Genomic DNA, 26,286 nt, shown 5'->3' on the forward strand with positions numbered 1-26,286 from the left:
CTAATTGCCCCTACCAGTACTTCCACAGTATGATGGTTTGTACTGGTTAAGTTCCTAAATTAAGACTAGTAAAGTCAATGGTGACTTTACAGACCCAGGGAGACAGTAGTCAGTCCCAGGGTGTGGAGTCTATGTTTGGGGGTCTCTATGACACCCCTGTGTTGCTGCACTGAGGGTGCTGTGTAACACACATTCAAAAACCAATGATAGCCTATGGGGAAAAATACCCCATAGCCCATAAGCACATAGCAAGTTACAGAAACACTCTCAAGTCATGCCCAAGAGTGAGGGTAAAAGAGTCTCACTCTTGGCAGGAGAAAAAAATAAACCCAAAAAATCCAGCAAAGCTGCTGGGGGACTCACTAGGTTAGGAAATTCAGCCTAAACAGAGAATTCTCCCTAACACAGGTCAAAGGATCGATTTTTTTTTTTCACATTTTTTTTGTGTGAAAAAGGGGGGGTTGGGAGGGAACCCCACCCCCCCCAAAAAAATAAAAATGTGGAAAAAAAAATCCTTTGACCTGTCGACCCTTTGGTGTCGATCCTTTGACCTCTCGACCCCTTTACTGTCGATTCTTTGATCTAGAACCCTGGTACTGGACATGCGCCCTGCAAACACTTATATCAAGCCTAAAAAATTCAGGATGACTACGTTCCAGGAGGTAATCCTCCTGCTAAAACAAGGGAATTACATGACAAAATTGGACATGAAAGATGCATACTTTCATATTTCAATGTTGCCAGCGCACAAAAAATACTTAACATTCACAGTGGGGGACAAGCATTACCAATTCAAAGTGCTACCATTCGGCATAGCCTCAGCCCCTAGGGTGTTTATAAAGGTCCTAGCAGCAGTGGCCGTTCACTTGCAAACACAGTCCTTTCTAGCGTACCCTCACTTAGAAGACTGGCTAATAACAGGAGACGCACCTCAAATGTGTAGGCAGAACACTCAACATACAGTCAACCTACTGTTCCAATTAGGATTCACCAAAAACTAAAGTGTTTGCCGAGTGTTCAGCATTATAGAGGAATCCTGTTTTTGCTGAAGCTGCTCCTGCTGCTGTGCAGGGAAAGTCTGTCTACACTTTATATTAATTTTTCAAAACGTCCACTCCGGACGTGGAGTGTTGCAGGTTGTTTGCGGCGGGAGAGCCGGGAGCCAAGCACCATCCTTCTGGATCTTCGGCATGAAGCGGGATGTCACCAACGCACAAGATGGCAGGTATGTCTTAACTTGCTGAATGAAACGGGGGAACTTGTCCATTTGGCATCTGACCATGGAAACCCAGTTTCAGACCCAACGGACCAAACGACTTCTAATAGCATGTCCTCCAGTGATATAGTCGATACAAATGCTGCAATCTAATCAACATCTGATACGGCGCGTGATCTGCAACCTAACACCAGTGCCCCTTGTGGCAACCCCAAAATGTAAGTTCCGGCTCTGTGTCCTGACCCTAATACAACGGGAGCTATATCGAATGAGGGGGTGAGCGAGCCACAGAAGCCCCAAAACAAACTTAAGATTACTAGCGACTGCATAGGAATCAGATCTGAAAAACCATAGGGGAGTAAAATGGCCCCCCTGTTTAAAAAAAGATGTCACTCCGTTTCTGACATTGGAAAACTTAAGTGTTATTTTAAGCGAGAAGAAGGGATCAGACCTAATGCATGAGAGAAATCGGACAGAGTGGGCAAACCTGGATCTGAAGTACCCGCACCAACACATCCAAAATGACATTGAGTGGACTACTAGTCATCTAGATGCCACCAATGGGCTTTCTGATGCCTGCCATCCTCCTGGTTCAAGGGAAAATCCCATTCAGGTGGCCCGGCTAACTGAAGACATTGCGCGTTTGGCACTGCGCTTATGCAAGGAAATTAGCCCGAATAGGATGAAACGTCAGAGTCTGGAAACTAGAGAATACCTGGATATGGCAAACGTCATTCCAGCAAAAAAATCTAGACCAAATGAGATTGAGGATTTATCAGCAGTATTAAAGTCATTTGAAGGCAACCCACCACAAAGGAACACCCTTTCCACCAGGAGTAGACAAGTCAGTGATGATATGCACAGCAGGGGATCCGCCAGAGACGAATCATCCTCTGATATGGAATCTTCTGGATACTCGTAGGGAGAATTCTCATAAATGTTCTAATTCCTCTCTACCTTTGAGACCCACAGCTCTTTTGCTGAACTTTGGGACTTTGTACTTTTAATTTCTGTGCTTGTTTCTTTTGATTATGGAGTTTTAGACAACTCCATAGGCATCATCTTTTCATGTGTGTTACACAGCACCCTCAGTGCAGTAACACAGGGAAGCCTTTTCAGGCTGTCCCAAGTTTTAAATACTTTCTCTGTGATAAACTACCCTTTCCTATCTAAATGGCTGGTGGCAGTGGTTTTACAACGAACTACCATGATTTTTCCTGACCGCGAACACCGGTAACGTTAAATCGCGGGAGCCATGTTTTACATGATGGCGTCTGAGCCTCCTTTGTTTAAACTGGTCCCGGTCTTCTTTTTTTCACCACTTCTTTTTGGAAAGGTCCTTCTAGAGTTTGTCTCTGCGCGCCAAACTGAGACCCAAATGTACTCTGGCGTGATTGGCTAGCTGACTGTCCGGCAAGGACAGCCACCCTGCTGGGTGAGTGGCAGCTAGGCTGGAATTAATGGGAGAAAACTGTTTAAAAGGCGAGTCTCTTGGTTTGGAAGGCAGAGTCGACCACTGGAACGAAAGAACCGAAGACGAGCTGGAAAAGGACCGTTGATTTGCCCGGTGAAGCTCTGCTGCAGGTCCGAAACGCCAAGTTCATCTCAACAGAGAAGCCCTTCAAGGACGACTTCTTCCTTTGAGTTGGTGCGACCAATCAACTCGTAAGCCACCTGGATACCATTCTCGGAGCTGGTTGTATTTTCTCAGAGTGCTGCAGTAAACCGAATAGCCAGGGAGAAGGACACCAGTTTGTGTGCTTGAAAACAGCTACCGGAATAGAAGAATTGCCAGTTTGCTAGCTTTGTGACCAGTCCCTTTGCAGTGCAGGAGTCCACAGACGTCCTCCCTCTTGTCCCCACGAATGAGGCTCAGGAACAGCGAGATCTGCAGGAACTGCCAGGAACAGAAGTCTTCAGCTGCTTCTTTTTCTTCAATATAAGGTACTGTGAAAACCCGACCTAGAGAACTTACCTCTCACTGCGAAAGTGCGTGAAACTTTGGCAACTTGCAGGCCTAGTCAGCTTGTGACCCGACATATAACTCTTTCCTCAGAGAACTACTTCCGAGAACCGTGGCAAAGACTTTTCTGTTTATCTACCAGAACCGTTTTTACCTATACAAGACTCTAGCCCATTGACTTTGGTCTACCTATTGTATTGGACCAACTCCTCTGGTGAACACAAACTATTTACACTGTTTAAAAGTAACTCTACTATTCGTTTTATTAACTTATGCCTTTTTGCTCCTACTTCAAATGTTCTGAATGCCATTTTGCTCCTCCTTCAAAGTACTTTAAATGTTTCAGAACCAGTTAGTCGGAAGTATTGTTGTATATTTTTGTGTGATATTGATTGCCTCCTTTTAGTGAATGTTTTCTAACTGACTGTGTAATAAACTAATAAGTGTTTTACCAAGAAACCTAAGTGTCTATCTGAATACTTGTAATTATAGACCTCTGTGTAACCTCATTACAAGCTCACATTCCCTCTTGAGATAAGCCTGGCTGCTCAGCTTGCTACCAAAACCTGTGTGGTACAGACTTATACCAAAGGTTGGTTTTGCTTACACCTGTAGTTATAGTTGTGTGTAGTGGTCCCAGAGGGTACTGCATGCAAACTTTGCCTAACAGAGACAACTCTGCTGATCGAGAGATTAAAGAGCAAATTTCCAGGAAATCACAGCCAAATTTGAAAACCCTGGGCGGACTAAGGAGGACGAATGTCGTCAGCCCCCGTAGGCCGCTAGCCTGCAGTCCAACATTCTCTCTGCAGTTACAATCACCTTGGCCCCCTATCTGAAACTGTATGAGGACCTGAGCGATAACTATAAAGACCAGACCACCTTGCTTGCACTGATGAACTCTAAATTGGTCTATGTGGAGTCCTTCATAGAATCAATAAGATAGAAAAGAGCGAGGGAAAAAGAAATGGAGGGTGTAATCAAATCTTTGGTTGACTTGATGCAAGATGCCAAGATCGACAAGCGGCTCTTCCTTGAAGGGGTCAGTGAAATCGCGTCACGGTCCACAACACAAAAGCAAGCTCAGGACCCTCAGCAAGTGCTTCTCAAAGGAACCCCAGAAGGGGCAGTCGCCTGTGACAAAGGTCCAAGGCAGTCCCCCATCAGCTTTTACTCTTTGGCCGGGGAGACTTCAGGGGCTCCTCGATCAGTAGACCCAAGGGAAATGGCTCAGGATCTCCCACAAGAATCGTCGTCCTCGTCCTCAGCCCATCCTGTATACCCACGATCACAGGAGAAGACGCTACAGTGGGACAGACCAAGGTTGAACCTGTTAATGCCTCAGAAGCTGAAAAGGGTTGTTAGTAGCTGATTGGCTCGACCCACCCGAAACACATCCTGCCAGGAGGAATACCTTTTCCATTTTCGAGCAACTAAAAAATAATGGAGAAGAGACAACCTTAACAAAGAAAGGGGAGCAAGCATAAACAAAAAACATGAGGAAACCAAAGATAATTAAATCTTGTGAGTCGAGAACCTTTTTTTGAAATCTCAAGAATGTGTTTCCAGGCTGCCCGATAACAACTGGAAACACAAGGGAAAAAAACGGTTTATTACAAACCACTGATCTCAGAGCTCAGTGGCAGACAACCTCCAAAGCCCCAATGCTACCTGGGGATCCACTGGAATTAGATGAGGTTGAGGACTCCTTGTTGGAACTGTCTGTGTACGAATATGAGGACTTCAGCGAATCGGTGGAGGAGACCAATCCGGTTTTGGAACTAAATGATGAAAGGATCGAGCAGCATCCAGATCATAGAGAAAAATTTGTCTACCCTGTTTTTTTACCCTTGCAGATAGAAGAGCCAAAATAAGAAGAGAGAACGAACAGGAAATCCGCCCCTCTAAATCAGACTCAATCCTGAATACACTACTCCTAAAGTCAAAAACAGATCGCCTCTCAGAGCAACATAACGAGGAATTGCATGAAAGGAAGCCTAGTGGGAAGGTGAAACCTCTCAGAGCGACAACAGGAGGGGCCCATGGTCCTGACAACAAGTCTGATCCAAGATTTATAGTCGCTCTTGAAAGAATACTAAAAGCAGACGATGGCCTGATCCTAAATCGCTCAAACATCATGAGCTTGTTGCATCACATACCTAAATTAAGAGTGATCAACACAGATGACTTCAAAATTGTGGATTTTATCAATAAAAGAAAAAACAATAGAGTAAACCTGCATATGGGGTCAGCCTCCCTGAGTTTGCTGCCCTTGGAGGGAAACGATGAGCTTCGCACTCTGGGATTTGATTTAAGGAGAAGCGAGAACACAGGAAAGAAGTCGATCGGGAACATGGCAGACAACTATTCAAAATCAGAACCAAAAGGGTTGGATCCTCCGCTGGAAGCTTCAAGGAATCCGGTCTGAAATCGCAGTCAGGCTCATCACGCCTACAAACTCAAAGCGGGGGACTGACTAGCCAGAATCAGCAAAAGATCACTATACATGGGATAAATACCGAAGACAAGCTAAGAAGGGTGGTGATTCAAGAGCGGAAAGGTAAACCTTCCATGCCACAAGCACCAGTCCTGGAGCTGGCTAGCCAGGGCGTTGGTGCGAAGTGACAATGAATAGAGCCAGAAGATCAAAGGACTAAGAAACCTGGAAATCGGGTCCTGGAATACTCGGGGGCTTTGTGTTGTGAAGTGCTTGTTGGTGAATGTTGTGTGGTTGTGCGTCATTGGAAAGGAAGGAAATGTGTTGTGAAGTGCTTGCTTGTGAATGAGAGACCCTGTGATGTCATATGGAATGTTGATGTGAGAATGCTGCATGAGTGTTCTACCTGCGGTCAGTTAAGTCTGGGTGATGGGACCCAGTGGTTATCCTTATGTGTAGCTTAATGTAACTATGTAATAAAGTATATGTAAGAATCCCAAGAAGACCCCTGAAGTCACATTATTAATCATGGGATTAACTCCTCTACACTAGCACAGACCTCTACACTGACCTGCGCGCGCTATTGCATGCGACTCCCAGCTGCTCCGGCCGCGCGCAGGAATACGCGCTGAAGCACACGCTGTGGGGGCGTGTCGGCTCTGTTCCTATGAGCCCCGGTCTCCATTGTGACATCGGTTGCCTGGCAACCATTCTCCCAAGCCTGAAGGAGATAGAGACGCTCAGACACAGCAGCCAAGAGAGATACTTTGTTCGTGGAAGGTTTTCAGACAATGGGGTTCAGTTTTGCTCGGATAAGATGAAGGGTTTTTTCAGAAAGTATGGTATAAAACATTAGAGGACGGCTCTTTACCAGCCCAGGGCAAACAGTCTGGTAGAGAGAGCTAACAGGTTTGTGAAGGGAGGGCTGCAGCTAGCAATGGCAGCGGGACTGAGTTGGAAAAAAGTGTTGAGAGAGATGATATGGTGTTACTGTACGACACCTCACACTGTTACCAAGGTCTCTCCCTTTATGTCTCTTAAGGGTAGGCAGCCGGGTACTAAGTACTTTGTCTATTACCCAAAGAAATCCCTCAGCTAACGAGCTCTTCATTAGCATGGCAGGAGCAGGACACGGAAGGAGTTGAATATGACAGTGTTGTGACTGCCTTTAGAGGGCGCCGACATAAAGACTTGCGACCGGTGCACAGACCAGTACACGTCTATGATAAGGAAGTGGTAGCTCAAACAAATCTCCTTAGAACTGTCCTGCGAGGGTTACACAGCCTACCAAAAATAAACAAAGGGGATTTACTAAGTAAAATGTAATGTCTGGGTCCAATAAGGTTGACAGGGCGCAGTGAAGACGCAGGAGCCGGCAGGTATAAAAGTAGGTGCTTTATTAATGGTTACAGGGTATAAGCCAGAAGTAATGGGGAGAGCTAATGTATAGGCATCCTTCTGGTAGCATCTCCCATTCTGAAGCCCCCCAACTGTGGTTCCTGGAACCCTGAGGGAACACAGGGTTCCTACCCAGCTAACATTTCATGGCTTGCATTACTGTATGCAATACAAGCCTACACTACACATCCTGCCATCCTTATAAAGAAGTGGTCAAATGGAGACTCACACTAATCATACTGGGCAGAATCCTTCATAACACACACACACACACAACAACCACCTATGAGTAGCAACCCACATTCGCAACTTTCAAAGCATATACTACAAACACATAACTAACATTCTAGACCAAAACATTAACATACGACCATTTATCCAGGACTGCCACTCCCAGATCTCAAAGCTGCCAACCTTGAGCACAATCCACACCATACCACACTCAGAACTATCACAGTGTATTCTCCTCTTACCCCGCCTGCCACACGGGGTCTCGGGTTTGCCACACCTGAGCGCATTTGCGAGCCATCCTCACATCGCACACAAAATCACATTCCATACCCAAAAGAAACCTGAAACATTTGCAACATTATACAGCCCAACCAAGCACACCAACATGAACACCCAACCGGAATCCTGTCTCCAACCAGATGAAAATCGAAACAGCCAAACACGCCAGACACACACCACCACACTGCTTCCCAAAAGAGCACATTGAAAAGATGAGAACGGATAGATAAAAGACAAACAGAACCAAGAACACATAGAAACAGATGAGTGTTAAAGAAACAGGGCATCTAGGAAAATGGCACTGGTTAATTATGCATGTGAAGTGTTAGAAGAACAACAACAAAAATAAAATGTGCATGCAAATAACCGGTAACCTATATAGCGCTCTCACATACTTATTTATTCATCCCATGGCCATTCAATAAACTCATGTATTACTCCCTTGAGAAACTACTATAATACTCATCACCAATGAGTCAAAACTTAAAAGCATATTAATAAAGTCATGACCTCACCATCTCATATGGTGGTATAAATATAATACCCATTTCTTATTGGGTCACCCCTACCAACCAGTAGTGACATAATATTAATGTAAAGCAAATTCATAACTTATTTTCATAAATATGTGGGACGATAACAACATCCATCCCCCTAAGAACTTGACCAATGAAGATATTCCTTGCATTTAAATAGGAACTTTAAAATACACGTGGGTGGTGCTGCTGTGCGCATTACTAAACTTCCCTGCAAGTGGCGGAATGAGCCACTGGTGAACTGCATGTCCTGCAATGCCGCATTTCATCATACTTTAACTGGGCTGAAATTAGCAGCAGACCATGACATCTCAATATTCACAGCCAGTGCGCACCCTCTTCCATGTGGCATGGGCGTCACACTGTCCAGCCATGTATAACTCCACAATGTAGGACCTTCACCTGTCCTGGTCCTCTCCTGGACACGTTTACTATAGGCCTCTAGTCCGCATCCGTGGTCTCAGCTGTTCGCATGGAGTAAAATTTCGCATCTGCCCTCTCTTCTTCATCATCATCAATTGCCACAGAGATCCAGCTTCACTTCTTCACTTTGTAATCCCATCATCGTCACCAAAATTTGTAGTGTCTGGGTCCAATAAGGTTGACAGGGTGCAGTGAAGACGCAGGAGCCGGCAGGTACAAAAGTAGGTGCTTTATTAATGGTTACAGGGTATAAGCCAGAAGTAATGGGGATGCTTCTGGTAGCATCTCACATCCTAAAGTCTCCCAGCTGTGGTTCCTGGAACCCTGAGGGAACACAGGGTTCCAACCCAGGTAACATTCCATGGCTTACATTGCCCTATGCAATGCAAGCCTAGATTACAGAAAAGGAGGCATAAATACAAGAACTGGATTAAATCCCATAAAGCCATGATCAGCCAAAAAGAGGCAGAAATGATGCCACAGGCGCTTAACATTAATAATAATAAGACCCTGTTGCAGCTTTTAAATGAGAAAGGGGCGTCCCCTTTCCCATACCAACTAAATCCTATTCCGGAAGATATTTGGGTGAGCCATCTCGTGAGCTTGTTCAAAGCAACGGATCCCGTGAACAGATCAGAATCTTCCGGACTGGAATGGGAAATTGAAATGGACAGAGAAGAAATTCTAATGCTATTAAAAAAGGCAGGCCGGTTGCGTGCCCCTGGTCCTGATGGTCTCTCAAACACTGTACTAAAAGCAGCCCCGGAGCGTGGGCAGATTTTTGCATGGTCCTCTTTTGAAAGATCCCGACATCCTGGAAAGTGGAGGTGGTGGTACCAATATTCAAAAAGGGGGACAGACTGGCACCAAAAAACTACCGGCAATCACCCGTCTGGACGTTTTAGGGAAAATATTCTTCTATTGTGCTCTTAAGGCTTCTGAACAAGTGGGTGTCAATCTCAGAGAGCTATGATGGTGGTCAACCTGGATTTGTTAAGGAGGTGGGATGCAGTCTGAACTTACTATTGATCAGCCTCCTGAAAATGAGAACAATAAGGGGAAACGGAATAATCTATTTCGCATACATAAATTTGGAGCAAGCTTTCGATAGAATAGATTGAGAGCTACTGTGGCAGAAATTGAAAATATGAGGCTGCCCAAAAGATCTACTCCTAGTTATCAAGGACCTCATTTCGGGGACTTTCATGCAGATTAAGTTGGACCAGCTGGGTCACTTGACTAGAAAAATGTGCACCTTCAAAGGCTCAAAACAAGCATGTCCCTTTGCTTCTGTTTTATTTAATTTCTTTATAGAAGACATAAAGAAAGCCTTGGCTGATAAATCTACTTTTCCTCCCAACATAAACCGAACAGAAATAGGCTGGCTCCCATATACAGACGATTTGGTGCTTCTGGACCACACGCCAATTGGTCTGCAAAGGAAACTAAAGATTCTGCAGACCTATGTAGACCAAAACTCCCTTGAGATAAACACACCCAAATAATGGTATTTGGAAACCAAATGGGTCGAAAGAAAAAAAGAGTTGATCTGGGGACTAAATGGAAAGCTTTGCATCCAACTAAAGCAATAAAATATCTGGGGGCCATGATAAACGTAAACAAAGGTGAAACATCATGGATAAACTGCCTAAAGAGGAAGGTAAAACATTTATTTATTTTATTTATTTATTTGCATTTATAAAGTGCACAAGCGGCCCGGGGGCATCGTGGCACTGTTACAGAAGGCTTTGCTTATGATCCGTGCATGACATAGTTACAACAGGTTACACAAGTACATTAAGGTGTATAGTTGTAGACAGAGGCATACAATGTACAATTCCTTAGGATGCGATTTAAAAACAGCATAACAATACATGTAGAACTAACAGAACAATTTTGTTTTCAGCAGTTTGTGGAAGGTGGGGTAGGATTTTTCGTTTCTTAGTGATGTGGGCAGAGGATTCCAATTCTTAGGGGCCAGGTACTGAAAGCTGGACCCTCCAGCTTTAGTTCTTTTGAAGTCGGGTACGTCTATCTGGTTGGAGAGATGTGACCTGGTGGGTCTTGTTGAGGAGCGGAGGGTGATTCTTTCTGACAGGTAGGATGGGGCATCAAGGGAGATGCACCTGTGCGTAATGGCCAGTGTTTTAAAGAGAATGCGTTCCTTGACTGGTAGCCAGTGGGCATCTTTCCTGGCTTGAAGATGTTCCCTCTTTGGAATGCTAAGGGCTGCTCTAAGAGCGCTATTTTGTGTGACTTGAAGTTTATGGAGGTTTTTAGCTGATGTTCCCAGAAAGAGGGCATTGCAGTAATCCAGTTTGGTACTGACTGTAGCCCTGGACATTGATAGGCAGTTTTTGGTGGAGAGGAACGGCTTGTCCGCATTGACCTGGCGGGACATGGAGAGAGAGGAGTCGAGGTAAACTCCTAGCGTTTTTACCACTGTTGAAACTGTGATGGTAGAGTTGTCGATGGTGAAGGTTTTATATTGTGGTGGGAGTTTGTTGAGAGTCTCGCTGGTGCCTACTATGAGGATCTCTGTTTTGTCCCCGTTTAGGCAGAGACCGTTTACAGCTATCCAGGTCTGGATGGCAGAGTAGATTTTGGTTAGTGCTGTGGCATCTTGTTCATATGTGCCAGATAGAGGGAGAAGCACCTGGGTATCGTCAGCGTGGTTAGTATACGCTATGTTGCGATGGTCCATGTCGTTGAAAAGCGGGAGGGTGAAGATGTTGTATAGTGCCCATACTGCCCCCAGGCAGTGCAGGAGCCCTGGGGTACTCCGCAGTGGATGGTGGTCGGGGAGGCGCAAGCAGTGTCTGAGAAGACTTTTATGAGTCTTCCGTTCAGTTAGGAAGCTACCCATGAGATGGCTTCTGGCAAGAAGTGGGCCTCTTTTTTTAGGTGCATCCCTAGAATATCATGGTTGACTAGGTCAAACGCCGCAGGCAGATCTAATAGGAGAAGTGCTGGTTTGCCTGTATCCATAATGTCACCCAGTTGGATTTTGAGATTGAGTAGAGCGAACTTAGTGCCATGTCCTGGGCGGAAGCCAGACTGTCTTTTACCTAGGATGTGGTTTTTTTCAAGATATTGTTGAATTTGTGTGTAGGCTATTTTGTCCAGTATCTTGAGCAAGAAAGGGACGGTGGTAATTTTCCTATAGTTATTTGCAATTTCAGGGTCAAGTGTGTATTTTTTTTAGCAGTGGGCGCACCCTTTTTTCTTTTAGGCTATCAGGAGCAGTGTTACAGTTGAAGGAGGCGCTGATGAAGGATTTGAGAAACGGGGCGAGTGTTTCTACACAAGTCTTTGACTAGTTTGGCTGGGCAGGCATCTCCTTTGCAGTTAGAGGGCCTGATATTTTTCACTATCTCGATTACTTTGAGTTCAGTGACTTCCCGGAATTTGAATGGTGTTAAGGGCTCGGCGGGGACTATTGGGTCTGAGGGGGTGGTGAGCTCATTGCTGGCTGTTAGTTTGATATGCTGCGTTAGATTTTTGTGGTGCTCATGGATTTTGTCTTGTAGGAGTTCCATTTTTTTTTTCTTAGTAGGGCAGTTTGTATTGTGTTACACCAATTTTGATCTTTGATGATGTCTTAAGATTTGGTCGCTGGTGTGGAGAGTTCTTTAAAGATTGCAAAGAGTTCTTTAGATTCAGAGCTTGCGTTAGTGATTCTATCGTTATAGGAAGCCGATTTAGCTGTGATGATTAGCTTTTTTGTATTGAGAGGCAAGTTCTATGTACGAGGATAATGTTGCAGGAGTTGCTGACTTTTGCCAGTTGTTCAGCGCTTTGCGTTTTTGGGTGTGGAGTTCTTTAAGTTCAGTGGAGAACTAGGTTTTGGAATGTTTGATGTTTTTAACTTTTTTCTTCTGCAGGGGAGCAATAATGTCTACAGCGGTGCTGATAACAGATTTGTAGATGTCTGCTAGTAACGATGGGTCTGTAGACTCAGGGGGGTTGGTGGCGAGAGTCCTGAGATAGGGTAGAATCTTTTCTTTAGGGAGGTTTTTCACACTTCTCGCCAAGGCTGGGGGCATTGGGTTGGAGTTTTTGGTATTGGAGGCCAGGGTGGGAATGAAGATGTGTATGAGAAGGTGGTCTGACCATGATGTGGGGGTGATGGAGCTAATGTCGATATCACAGTTGTGCTCAGCGACCCAGTCGAGGGTTCGCCCTTTGTAGTGTGTGGAGATTCGATTTTTTTGGTGAAAGCCTAGTTCCTGTAGAGCTAGTGTTAGGGCTTTAGCTGGTTTTTCACTCTTATCGTTGAGGCCCAGGTTGAGGTCCCCTATGAGAATTGTTTTTGAGGAGGTTTTTAGGTTTTCCCCAAGTAGGTGTATGAGGTTGTCATGGAAATCTAGTATTGGGCCAGGTGGGCGGTAAACAAGATTGAGGGTGATCGTGGAGTTGGAGGAAAGGGCAATCTTAATTGTGAGGGCATTCATGTTGCCTCCTAGATTAGATGGCGATTGTCTAACCTCTAGGTGGTCCTTCCTACGGAGGTGAGTCGGTCCTGCCTGATGATGGAGTATCCTGGTGGGATAGCTAGTGTGAGAGCGAGCCCCGCAGCACTGTGCAGCCAGGTCTCGGTGATGACAACGATGTCGAGGTCTAAGTTGCTGATCACGTCGTGAATCTCTAAGGCGTGTGCGGGAATAGACCTAGCGTTAATTAGCGCACATTGCACGTTTGTGGGAGTCTGAGCTTCTTTCCGGCATTGGGAGGTGCCAATGGTGGGCCTGATTTGGTTGCGGGTATCGGTGTGTCTGGGCATCTGGGTGGCCTTCTGGGCATCTAGGCATCATTTGGGTGGCCTTTTGTGGTGGTTGCTGAAGGCAGGGAATTTCGTAGAGGCATGGTATCTACCCGGGTCTGCGCCATATTGCGTGGGGTTCTGGAGCAGAGACCTAATAGGTGGTTTCTATGTATGGTAGGTCTGGGGTGTGTAGTTATGACAGGAGTGTGGTGTGTAGATGGGATTTTGCATGGAGTGAAAAGGGAGGGTAGGAAATGGCTACAAGGGATGTCCGAGGGGTATAGGTGTTTAGTGACTAACATGTTGGTCACACGTGGATAGCCACAGCAGGCACCAGTAAGAATAGGAGCACTCGGTATACCACCTTTAGATGGTGAGCACCTGTATAAACAGAGGTGAAGGCAGCCATATACTGATGGCATCAAGACTCTCCACTATAACTAGAGATATAGAATCTGGGAAAGTATAAACTACACGCTTAAAACATTTGTTTGTCCTGTCCTGCAGACGGCCTGTACCAACAAAACCTGCGGCACTGCGAGAGTGAACTGTGAGTTAATATGGCCGAAACATATGTCGACTAAATATAAGGAAACTGATACTACCTTTTTTCCTTTTTCTCAATCTACACTAAGAAACAAAAAGGGTGTTGTTTTGAATTCACAACATTATGTATACCCTTCAGCAATCTTGTAAAGTAACATAGAGAGGTTGTAGATATATGCTAAACGACCAAAGAAACGGCTGCCACTGTAGACAACTGTCTCATTAATGAATGCAGGAGGGATCATGGTTATTGATCCCAGATATTTCTTTTGAATTTGTGAATAAGCAGTACATGCCAACAGTACTTTACAGTTTTTTCCCTGTCTTAAAAATATCTTGTTCATCTAACTTTTTCTTTAAAAAATGTCTTTCTTTATATTTACTTTGACGGTACGGTGCATTGTCACCATTTAAAATGTAAGTGGTTAGCACAGTTTTGTTTTTAGATGTTTGTATCTAGGACCTATTTACAGGCCTTTTTAGTTTTGTATAAGATGTATTAAAATAAATCAACATGCTATATTGACTTAAAAGAGTTGTGGCTTTAACAATCAGAGAGTGAATTAGATTGTCATTGACTTTACCTGTTGCTACTCAGGGACAAAAGGAAGGGGTAGTCGACCTATCTTTGTTCCTTTTTTTGTTACAAGCGTGGGTAGTACAGCAGGTGAAAAGTTTGCAAAGGTTTCAGCACAGGACTTGTAAGTCGAGTTGCAGTACAAGTGGGTGGGCTTGGACACGGTTTAGAGATGGGAGGGGTGAGCTAGGTGTAACAAAGGGAGGTGCATAAGCATCTACAATATGTAAGTAGAAATTACAGTGCAGCACGAGTAGACAATGGCAGTAAGATTGACTAATATGCAGTGCAGGGTAGGCGCGGTGAAGCAGAGGTATACAGGCTGCAGCAGTGAATAGGTAGAGATTACAGTGCGACCTGTGTATGGTAGTACAGTACAGTTCAGTAATGTGTAGGGCACGCTCGGTGCAGCATAGTGTGATACATAGATACCAACATGCGTACAATCGTGGTACAGTTTTGGTGTATCGTAGGCAGGCTGCAACACAATTCAGTAGTGGGAGCAGGTTAGGTGCAGCAGAGGAAGGTAAGCACTTGCTTCGATAGTAAGTGATTAGGGATGCAAGTACGACACAAACAGGCTGAATAAGGTGGGGTGCACAACTCTTGTCAGGAGACTACTACTTGTGCATGGGGGATCATAGCAAAACGCAATATACATGTGTGACCAGATTAGAGGACGGCATAGTTCGGAGGGATCAAGGGATCATGACTGAGCACAAGTTCGGCAAATTTTCTCTTCTTCCAGTCATAAACTACTACAATCAAAAAGTGAAACCAGTCCTTACCGATGGAGTAGAGGCTTGCCTTGTTCTCCGTTGGGAGGACTGGGACTACCTTGAAGGATGGTTCTGGAAAAAAGTTTTTGCACCTATCCAATACCAGTGGCAATCATCCGACACAAGGTGGGCCTGCTATCACTATATGTGAGAGTATCATCGAAGGTACTGCTACTCTTCAGGAAGGTGAACCTGATTAACTGTCCCCTGCAGTTTGATGTGATTAAGGCAAAAGACTCAGGCATGAATGACTGGGGACTGAACTTGTGGTTGGATCACTCTAAAGCTATCCTACAGAATTTAGGTACCTCGATTGATAACCTCTGTAAAAACCCTATGCCCGTGCAAAAGATCTTGTGGGCAGACGACTGGCGCGAAACGGAACAACGAAGATCGAACTCTACTCTTCACACACTTTCTAAAAGCGTCTTCGCACTTCCAAACGTCAGCCCGCAATATCTGAGAAGATGTTCTAATAACAGTCAGAGGGACCTTTTCTTAAGATTTCAACTGAATGTTCTCCATACAAAAGTAATTCTACGAAGATATGGGGACAAATCAGGGAACGGCAAGTGCTGTCTATTTGGTTCACAGTCAGAGTCCTTGAAACACCTGATTCTGTCCTGTGCTGAATTGAGAGATTTAAGAACAATACATCTCATGAATGAGAAATGTGGGCTGGATGCAGAAGGGTGGTCGGAGGTCCTCTATGGGGGGGGGGGGAAAGCACCAGAATGATATATGCTCTGGTAAAGTTCGTTGAGGCGATTTGTAGGAAAATTAAGCTACAAGAAACACAGCTGCCATGAACCGCCTGAAAGCTGTAGGGTCAATAGCAAACGGAAGGATCTGACTAAAATATAGTATGTTTAAAATTGTGTATGATGAAATGTATAAGGTTGGTAAAGAAATGTTTGTAAGAAACTAAATGCCAAATAAAAAAGAAATATAAACATTTTAAAAATAAACATAAAGTCAAGCCTAGTGCCCAGTCAAGTAAAACAATCTCATGGGGCACTAATACGTACAAACTCCAGTTTAGTCTTTCCACCCAAAGAGAGGGTACAAAACATGTTTTTTTAAACTCCTCAATACATACAATAGCTGGTCATCGTGTAACAGTGCGAAAGGTAATGCGCCTTTTAGGAATTATGGCTTCCTGTATTTATCTAGTGCCACACGCCCGACTGCACATGCGTCCAATGCAAGAGTGGCTGGCAAAACAATTGTTGCAAGAAAGCTGTCTATGGGATGATGTAGTGGTGGTTTCACAATCTCTGGTTCAATCGCTGCAGTGGTGGTCCAAGGACAACCTGTTAAAAGGAAAACCTTTGAACACACAAGCTATCAAGGCCACTCTTAGTATGGATGCATCCCTAACGGGAAGGGGAACACATTTGTTCCATCACTCTGCACACTGGGTGTGGACACACGCATTAACCAAAAAGCATATCATCCTTCTAGAACTATTAGCATTCTTCATATCACTTCAAGCTTTCAAACCAGAGCTAGTACATAAACAGTCCTGATTCTAACAGACAGCACCACAGCCATTTTCTAGATAAACAAACAAGGGGGATCACATTTTCCAGGGCTCTCCAAAGTAGCCTAGAAAATGTGGCTGCGGGCACTGAAGCACAACATGTTTCTTCTGGCACAACTTGTTACTGAGAACTCAATTCAATGGTAGATGTACTAAGCAGAAGTGTGGTGATGCCCTCAGAACATAAGTGCCAACTAAACACAGACGTGCTACGCAATGTCTTCTCAGACTTGGAGTTCCCAGAAATAGACACCTTTGGTACACAAGAAAACGCACAATGCCTAGACTGCGCATCGAGATTTCCCCATAAAGGATCCAAGGGGAATGCATTACTCATGAATTGGTCAGGGAAATGTGTGTATGCTTCTCCCCCACCCCCCAGCACCCCAACACCGCTTCTCAACAACATAGTCCACAAGCTACGCCGAGAACAAGTAACACTTATCCTGATAGTTCCAATGTGGGCACGAGAAACATGGTTCTCACACCTGCAGATGATGTCACTCTGTCCTCCCATCAAACTACCATGTCCATCCCACATGTCACACAATGAAGGGACAACACCCACCCGAGCCCTCAAACTTTGAATTTAGCAGCCTGGCTCCTGAGGTCCTAGAATTTGGTCACTTAAACCTAGATCAAAGATGCATAGACGTTCTAAAAGAGGCACGTAAGCCAAACACAATACATTCTTATTTCAAGAAATGGAAGTGTTTTGTGTTATGGTGCAAAGCACATTCACTAAGTGCAATTCAGTGCTCACCTTCAAATATAGTACAATATCTGTTAGACTCGGGCTTAGCCTTCCCCTTATTAAAGGTACACCTAACTGCTCTCTCAGCATACACCACTTGGCAAAACAAAGTTTCATGGTGGAAAGTACCTGTGATTAAAGCATTTATGAAAGGGGTCAGAAAATGATTCCCTCCAATTTCTAATTGTACGCCCGGAGGGGACCTGTAAGGAACTCATGGTGGCAACAGTAAAGACAGACACAAGTGATATGATTCTAGGGTGTTTATTTTAAAGTGTGCAGTTTGGAAAAAACCCTACTCTAACCTAAATCTAAGATGGGAGCAAGCTTCGAGCATCAAATGAAAAAAAATAAGGCAGTCCTTGTGGCATCTGTTCAAAGTAAAAGGGCCAATACCAAAAAAAAATTATGCTATTGCCAGTCTTTACAACTAATATAGAAAGAGTGTGGGATAGGGTGTACAATAAAGAAAGAAGTGTTCACAAATAATAAGTCTGAATGTGTTAGCTAGGGGTCTCCCTTCCCCACGTTTTGAGCACGGGAGAAGGTGGCACTTCTGAGCACAGAACACGCTCGAGGTTTCCCAGCACGAGCTGACAGTTCCGTTTTCAGCTTTTAGGTTGTTCGATGGCTGTCTTTTATTTTTGGCAAAAAGTCTCTTTCCCTCGAGGACCTGATGTGAATATAAAAAAAAGAAAGTTAGTTTCTTATGGCACTTTAGGGTGATGGTGGTTCACCCATGGGCCCCCCTCTTCCGGGTGATGACCCCTCTCGGTTCTCAGTCTCCCTCAGTCGGGTTCACTATGGCTCTCTTTTATACGCTTTATCCTTTTAGATTCACCAGTCTTTGGGGGGCTACTTTTCACCCTAGGATCCCCCTCTTTCGGGTTCAGACCCTTCTTGACTGTTTGCCTCCCTCGTCGGGTTCACTATGGCTTTTCACAAACACCTTCACCTGTTGCACTTCACAGGTCTTAATGTCTTTTTAAACAACACATCTTAATGTCTTTTTAAACAACACCCTGTGGGCAATTCTCAACCTCCCTTAGTCAGGTTCACTACGGCCAATCACAAAGAGTTCTTTCTTCGTTCTTACTACTTTGTTGGTCAAAGACTTTCGACTGTACAGAGGATTCTGCAAGACCCCTGTATGACCACTTTGACCTTCTGGTGAAGGCCCTCCTAAGGCCTTCTTATATCGTTAGTTCCAAAAATGCAGGATTCACCAAATTGGTATCGAGTGCGTGCGCACACACGTGGTGCCCGACCCCTCTGTAGCTGGTGTTCCCTTAATGCTAACAGTTCTTTGAACTTCCCTTCATTTGCTACTTTGCAACTTTCATTCAACACAGTTCGGTTTCTCATCAGCTCTCCCCTTGACTCACTGACTGTGATGAACTGCTTGTTTTCGCTGGTATCTGGAGTCGAGGACTGTACCACGGTAACCGGCGTCTCTCTCTGTCCTGTTTATCAGCGTAGGCATGCTCTGTGTACCATTGACATCTGCTGCTACACACGTTAGCTATTGTCTGTGGTTTTACAGTTCCTTTCGGGGAGGTTCTGCGGGTCTGAATCGGAAAGTGCAAGGTCACGTCTCTCCTTTTCATCCCTTCGGTTTTCGCTGCTGTTCTCCTCCTCTTGAATTGCTGTGCTGGATTAGCTGTCTCGTCGTGCGGTCTGCCTTGCTTGTAGTGAGCTCTCGTGCTCCACCTTTTATCCAAAGGCTGTCAGGTCTGTGTGGTTCTGGTCAATTGCCTGACTTTGCCTGACCCTTGTATTGGGACATGTTGGGTAAACAGCTCTGGTGTTAGTCCGTTGTTTTTTTATGGTGTGTGAAAGTGTTTGTGTCGGAAAAGGGGAAGGGGGGTTCTAAATATCCTACGTGGTAGGATGGGGAAAAGGCGTTGAAAGAAGGGGGATACCGCGTCTCACCCATCAGTGTCCCACTTTCACTCCCTGAGGGACCCCCCATCCAGGTGATCCTCCCTCACTGGTCCACCACCAGGAACTGGATCCAATAGCGATGGCCATGTCCTGGCCACCTGGATGACAGATCCTGGTGGACTAGTAAGTGAGACACCTTCAGGTTTCTCACAGACCTTAATATTGTTTGTTTGTTTATTTATATGGCGCACCAACCCCGAAGGTATCCGGGCGCAAGGTCACATGTTACATTTATTACATTTTAAATACATTGTTAATGGGTTACATTACAGTTGACATAAATTGCAGGTGGTTGGTATGATGCTAAGCAGGTTGCAGTTGGAGCATACTAAGTGTTACAGGTTTGAGCAGCTCACAGTACAGTTGTCTTGGTTAATGGGTTACATTACAGTTGACATTTCAAATTGCAGTAGGCGGGCCTGATACTTAGAAGGTTGCATTTGGATATACTCAAGGTTACAGGTTTGAGCCGTTCACAATACAGTTGTCTTGTAGTGACAGACAAATGTGGACAAAGCAGTTTGGCGTGCAGGTAGAATGGTAGTAGTAATTACAATGTAGCTTACTGTGTCGCTGAAACTAGCAATGGATCGATCATAAATGCAGGATAGAGTATTGCAAGGCTCATGGGTCCCCCTTTCGAGCCGATGCTCAAAGCCGGTCTTATACATCTCACTTATAAGACAGCTTTTCTTGAGGCTATTACATCTATTAAAAAGGTAAAGTAGTACTACGCACGCACCTGCGTTTTTCACCTAATTTTATCTCCAAATTCTGTGTGAACCAGTCCACTGAACTTCCTGCATTTTTTCCAAAACACCAAAAACGCAGCAGAAATAAGCCTTCATACACTAGATATAAGAAGGCCTATAATGTACTACCTTCAAAAGACTAAACCTATCAGAAAAAACGACTGTTATTTTTGTTTCCATAGCCACAGGAAGATAAGTGATCCTATCTCTTAATCAGCAATTTCAAAATGGATTGTCAACTGCATCCAACTTTGCTATTCTCTTGCTAAGGGAATGTAGCCTAGAGCACACTCAACTCCAGGCACAGGGGCAACTAGAGCTTTCATAGCAAATGTGCCTTTAGATGCCATTTGCAAAGCTGCTACTTGGAGTTCAATTCACACGTTCTCCCAACATTACTGCTTAGACACACATTCTCAGGTGGAACAAGCAGTGTTAAAACATCTGTTTGCAGCGCTACCTTCAAATAACCCACTCCGTCTCCAAGTACTGCTCACAAATCTACTCAAAGCTTGTGATTCTAAGAAGATCCACAAGCTTTAGAAGGAAGGCATACATTACTTACCGTAATCGAATTTCTGATGCTTGTATCTGCTTATGTTCACATGCGCCCGTCCTTCCTTCCCTCTTAGAGTTGAAGGTTCATGCGAAAAACATAGATTGTTTACACATCTTATGATAACTACCTACTCGCCACGCTTACACTCCCTCTTGTCAAAAACAAATAATCTGAGGAACCCACGAGGGATCATGGGTACAGTAGACGTCACACTAGGGATGATATTACCAACATGCCCAGTTGGAGTCCCTTTCGAACTTCAAAAACTCCATGTGCAATATCTGTGCTTGCCACTAGATGTTGGCCTATGCAAAGTATGTGATTCTAAGCAGATACAAGCATCAGAAATCTGATTACAGTAAGTAATGTATGTGATACATAAGCACACACCATTTCATCAAGAGGGGACAGAGCTATAGGATGGGTCCCACATTTTATTTAAATCTTCATATCTAATATTGACAAAACACTTTGTGCTGCAAGCTGTACTGCTGGACAGAATTGCATCAAATTTCCAAGCAGAGTCCCAAGAGTATGCTTTTGCAAATTTTGTGCAGATATGCCCAGCGGTTTGTTTTAAATCTGGAACAATCCATCCAAAAAGGACTTGCGTCCTGGTGTTGGCATTTGCAGACTATTTCAGAACATTGGATTGCATAGTTAGGAAATGTAAAATGTTATTGGTTGTGGGTACGCAATTTGTTTTTCCAAAAGCTGCCATTGTACTTTACAGATCTTTTCCTGGCAAGAGGGTTGCAAAATATTCTTAAGTTGGCAAGAAAATTGTTGATTTTACTGCAAGATTGGCATACCTGAAGGAAGGTCTCCGACATGCTTCTCCGAAGCGTAGGGGAATATAGCCCCCTGATTGAGCCTCCAACCCTAGGATAAGTTTTGGGGGGGGGGGGTCAGAGAGGGGTGCCCATATTCCTCTCAAAGCACAGAAAAAGATCAGGATAAAATTATGTTTTTTCTTTGGACCCTGTTGTCCGAATCTGAGTCCCTGAACTTCCCTACACATGAATCGAGGCATATTGTAGCCCCTTTTGCTGCCGATGATTGAAGCCAAAGGGCCAAATAAGATGGAGGGGTAGTCGGTCATGGCAATATGCCATGACCCAGACAAATTGGCCACTGCCCTGTCCAATGGCCCACGAGCACACAATCGGGTACAGTGGCCATTAGGCCCCATGGCTACTTTGAGTGACTTGGTGGGGCCTGGAGCATGGCTGAAGGTAGCAATCATGGCCTGGGGGAGCGGGCTTTCCTGGCCTGCAATTGCTTAAGGCCTTTGGTGAAGGCTTTTGTTTCGCTCAGGCCTGTCCCCTCTGGCTGGTGGGGTTTTGCTCTATGTACAAGTACTCCCCTTGCCTATTAACACTATATGAACACACTCTTTATTTTTGTAGTCTTGCGACTGTGCTATTATTTCTTTCAGATTTGTAATTTAACCAATTTCCTCTTTTAGATTGAATTTTTTCACAAAAAGGACAAGACTTCATCACGTGAAAGCAGCAGTATTCCTGTTTTCAAGCGCTACTTGAACAAGATTTTAATTGAAACTGGGAAGCTTGGGCTTGTAAGTAGAAGAATGTTGATGAGTTCCTCAAATTTCCAAGTAATAATTGTACCAAAGCAATGTTTATTGTTGGGCAAGAAGTCTCTTTATGCAACTTTCCCTCCATATTCTATGGATCCCCTAACATTTTTCTTTTTGTTTTTATAACCTGTCCTGACTTTTTACAGGCAGCTTCATTCCCCTGGCCTTTTACTCGTTTAGTTATTTCTTTATTTATTGTGCATTTGTTAGGCGCTTATACAACAAGAAAAATTGTGTTTCAAAAAGCGCCCACAGGGCAGCAGGGAGGGATCATGGGATAGAAAACAATTAATACACTGGAGGCTAAAGACGAACCTACTAGGCCTTGTGAGCATCCAGAATGTGTAAGTGCAGGGAGAGGAGAAGGGAAGACAGAGAGGGGGCAAGTGCTGGAGTGCCAATGCTCGTGAGTGAGCAGCAAGGTGTAAGTACCCAGTGTAGGAAGTGCTAGGGAACTTTCATCTGTAAAAAATGAAATAGAAAGGTAAGTGCAGGGTACAGTGGCGAAGGCCAGTAAGTACCAAGGCAAGTGTTGTGTGTAGGCAGAGGCGATTGGGTGTGGCAGGCCAGGGCACGAAGTACATATAAGGGCCCTGGTCCCCAATCAACAGTGACTGTGAGATTAGCAGAGGAGGGAAGAAGGGGGAAGTAGGAGGTCAAAAGGAAACTCTTGAGGCACTTCCGTAATTTGAGGAGGTCCGACTCAAGAAGAGGAGGAAGGGGGAGGCTGTTCCATAAGAGGAAGCCAGCTGAGGAAAGAGATTGGCCACCGCAAAACGCTTGACACACAGAGAGTTGGTATCATAGGAATGTAGAGGTCTAGAGGGAGAGTATTTTGTAAGAGCAAGTTGCAGATAGTGGGGTACCTGGCTCCAGACAGCCTTATGGATGATACAGAGGGATTTGAACTTGAGCCTTGCATCAACTGGGCGCCAATGAAGAGTTTTTAGGGGAGGAGAGAAGCAGTCCCTCGGCTTGAGGCCACGGATACGTCTTGCTGCCCTATTCTGGATTAGCTGGAGGGGTCATAGAGAGGAAGACGGTAGATTCAAGAGAATGCTATTGCAGTAGTCTAGCCTAGAGAGCACCAGATCCCTGGCAGCATTGAGCCTCTGGGGGAAAGTGAGAAAAGGGAGAATTCCTTTGAGAATGAAGAAGTGATAGTTGGACCTCTTTGCAATGTCCTGAATGTAAGGGAGGAAGGAAAGAGAGGAGTCGAAGATGACACCCAGGTTTCTGGCTTCAGATGAAGTAGAATGGGGAGAGCCCATAGAGGATGGCCAGAGGGAGGGGAAGAAAGAGGGAGCAGGGGTCCCAATGGGAAGGATCTCAGTCTTGCTGGCATTGAGGCAGAGATCGCTGGCAGTGCACCAGGACTGGATGGCAGATAGGCAGTCCGTGATGATTGAATATGCAAGAGGGTCAGCAGGAAATTTTAAAAAGAGTTGTATCATCTGCGTGACACTGGATGTTGGGGGAGAAGGAGGAAATGAGGAGTGCCAGATGAGCAAGGTAAATGTTAAAGAGCCAGGAAGAGAGGTTGGAGTCCTGGGGGACCCCACAGGTGGAGAAAGAGGTAGGTGAGGTGTAGGTGCCCAGAATAACCTGGAATGAATGGTCAGGTAGGAAGGAGGTGAGCAAGTCCAGTGCCCGCTCCGAGATACCCACGGTATCCTGTAGCCGTTTTATGAGGATGGAGTGGTTGACCAGTGGATAAACTTTGCTGAAAATGTTGGGGGGACATGACCTCTGAAGAAAAGGTGCCCCATTCAAATGAATGGGGACAAAATAGTGGGCCATGAAAGTTGGGGGGGAACAAACACCCCCACCCCCCCCTAAAATTACGCCCATGTGGTTGACCGTGTCAAGGGTAGAGGAGAGATTGAGCTGAATCAGGGCAGCTGGAAACTGATCAGTTCTTCAGACTATCAGTACTGGGAAACTGTTTCCCTTTTGTCTTTTTACGTTTTTGGTAACTTTTTAACAGTGCACAGAGCATTTTACAGTGCAGTGGGTATACCTTTGTGTCGTCCTATTCTTTTTCACTGGGGATTTTTGGTTACATTTATATGTGCATAATGACAAGCTGGTGGCAGAAGATACATTTTTTAAAATGTTTGCCTTATTTTTAGTGTGCACCTTCGCATTTACCGTGTGTGGCTACTATACGTGGATAGTGCCCTAAAATGGCAGTGCCGCAAGATTTTTCACTTGTTTTTTAGCCATATTGTTGTTTGTCCTTCTTCCTGCCTTCTTAGGTCAGGAAATCCCTTATACGGACATGCATTCGCCCAGAAAAGATGATGCTTTCACAGGATACTGCTGGCTTGGTGTGTGTGGACCCATGATGTGGGTGGGGTTGTTTAGTTCCACTCAACATCTGGGGTAACAGAGAGTCTAGGTGTGGGGCATGAGTGAAACCCACATTGGTCCCTAATTGGACCCCTGCTGGCTATTTGAAGGGTGCAGATCCTTACCATTGGTGGGCTTGGACTTGCATCCAGATAGGATTTAGGATAAGAAGAGAACTCCTGCAGCCATTTTTTCAGATAAGCGTTGGAGCGATGTATCCTGTGTAGACGAGCAGACAACTGAGAATCTGTGGACGACTCCGGAAGAGTCCCAGCATCCTTTCCTTTCATTGGCCTGGTGAAGCCCTGCTGGACTACCTGATCTGCAAAGCCCCTGAGCGGTGCTTCACCCATTTGTTTGTTTGTTTTGTTTGTTTGTTTATTTATTTGTATTGCGCGCCAGACCCAAGGGTAACCGGGCGCAGTGAACAGAATATACGAGGCTTACAATGCTGCATAGAAATTAGAGTGTTACAGCAAATTACAATGTTGCATAATTAAAATTTACAATAGTGATACATCTTTGATGGTACATATATACATTCAGATAAGTAACATAACACGAATTAAGGTCTTTCAAACCTTACATGTTGTTGTCATTGAAGTGTTTGATAAGATTCCTTCTAAAGTGAGGGAAAGGTTGGTCTGATCTAAGGTTGTGTGGCAGGGCATTCCACCATTTAGCGGCTAGCACAGGGAAGCTTGTGCCGCCAATTTTGGCAAGTTTAAATCTTGGAATTTCCAGACAGTTGGAGTTGGGAGTTCTTGTAGGTCTGCTAGAGATTTTTCTTTTTATTTTGTCCATCAGGTAAATGGGGGCAGCGTTATTGAGGGCTTTGTGCGTCAAGGAGAGCATTTTTAGGTGAATTTTATTGTCGGTGGAGAGCCATTTATATTGTTGTCTAGTGGAGGAGATATGTTCCCTTTTGTTTATGCCTAAGGCGGCTCTAAGGGCGTTATTTTGTAGGATTTGTAGCCTTTTGGTGATTGTTTTGTTAGTGCCACTGTAAAGGGCATTGCAATAATCGAGTCGTGATAGTATTAAGGCTCTCGCTAGGATCTGTATTGCTCTCCTCTGAAAAGTGCACGGAACTACCATAAATCACTAGTGCAATTATAGAGCAAATACTTCAACCCAAAAACAGACACAATAATTCACAGCCACGCACACTTTAGAAGATAATCAGCTCTTTACGGCTATTTATTCAAAGCTTACAGGTACATAGAAATAACTCATACAACTCACATGGGCATAGATCACAGAAAACATAAAGAAGTCAAAGAAAGAAATACATCACCGTGGGCGTAGCTTAATGGAACTTCATCTCGCCAGAAGCAGCTGAAAGACCCCGATAACAGCCAGGCCAAGAGCACAACAACCCACAGGAGTGTCGGACCGAAGCGTCCCCCCTCCGACTGAGGTCTTTGTGCTTATCCCGTCTGACTGTTGAGGGCTTCCGCATATATGCCCTCCTCAACAAGGGGTGGCAACTTCTCGAACCTTCTGGCAATGCGCTTGCGCATTGATGGGTGACCGTTGGTTGCCAGCTGGGTCAACCGACAGTAACCTCAAGGAGCAAAGCACTTCTCTCTCCTAAATGCCCCAGGAAACAATTCCATAACTCATCTCAAA

The 26,286-nt window shown here is 44.8% G+C and overlaps 1 protein-coding gene across 5 annotated transcripts in view; it reads left to right on the forward strand.

Moving 5' to 3' along the window:
- Nucleotides 1-26,286, forward strand: part of CLCC1 (chloride channel CLIC like 1) — a 1,126,062-nt gene that overhangs the window by 396,571 nt on the left and 703,205 nt on the right. For all 5 annotated transcript variants that reach the window (XM_069641849.1, XM_069641853.1, XM_069641850.1 and 2 more), the window contains one exon: nucleotides 22,171-22,281. In XM_069641849.1, coding sequence (XP_069497950.1) covers nucleotides 22,171-22,281 — 111 coding nt within the window. The remainder of the gene's footprint in view (nucleotides 1-22,170; nucleotides 22,282-26,286) is intronic.

This window comes from Ambystoma mexicanum, chromosome 1q (genome assembly GCF_040938575.1).
Source record: "Ambystoma mexicanum isolate Mex_15411 chromosome 1q, UKY_AmexF1_1, whole genome shotgun sequence".
Taxonomy (NCBI): Eukaryota; Metazoa; Chordata; class Amphibia; order Caudata; family Ambystomatidae; genus Ambystoma; species Ambystoma mexicanum.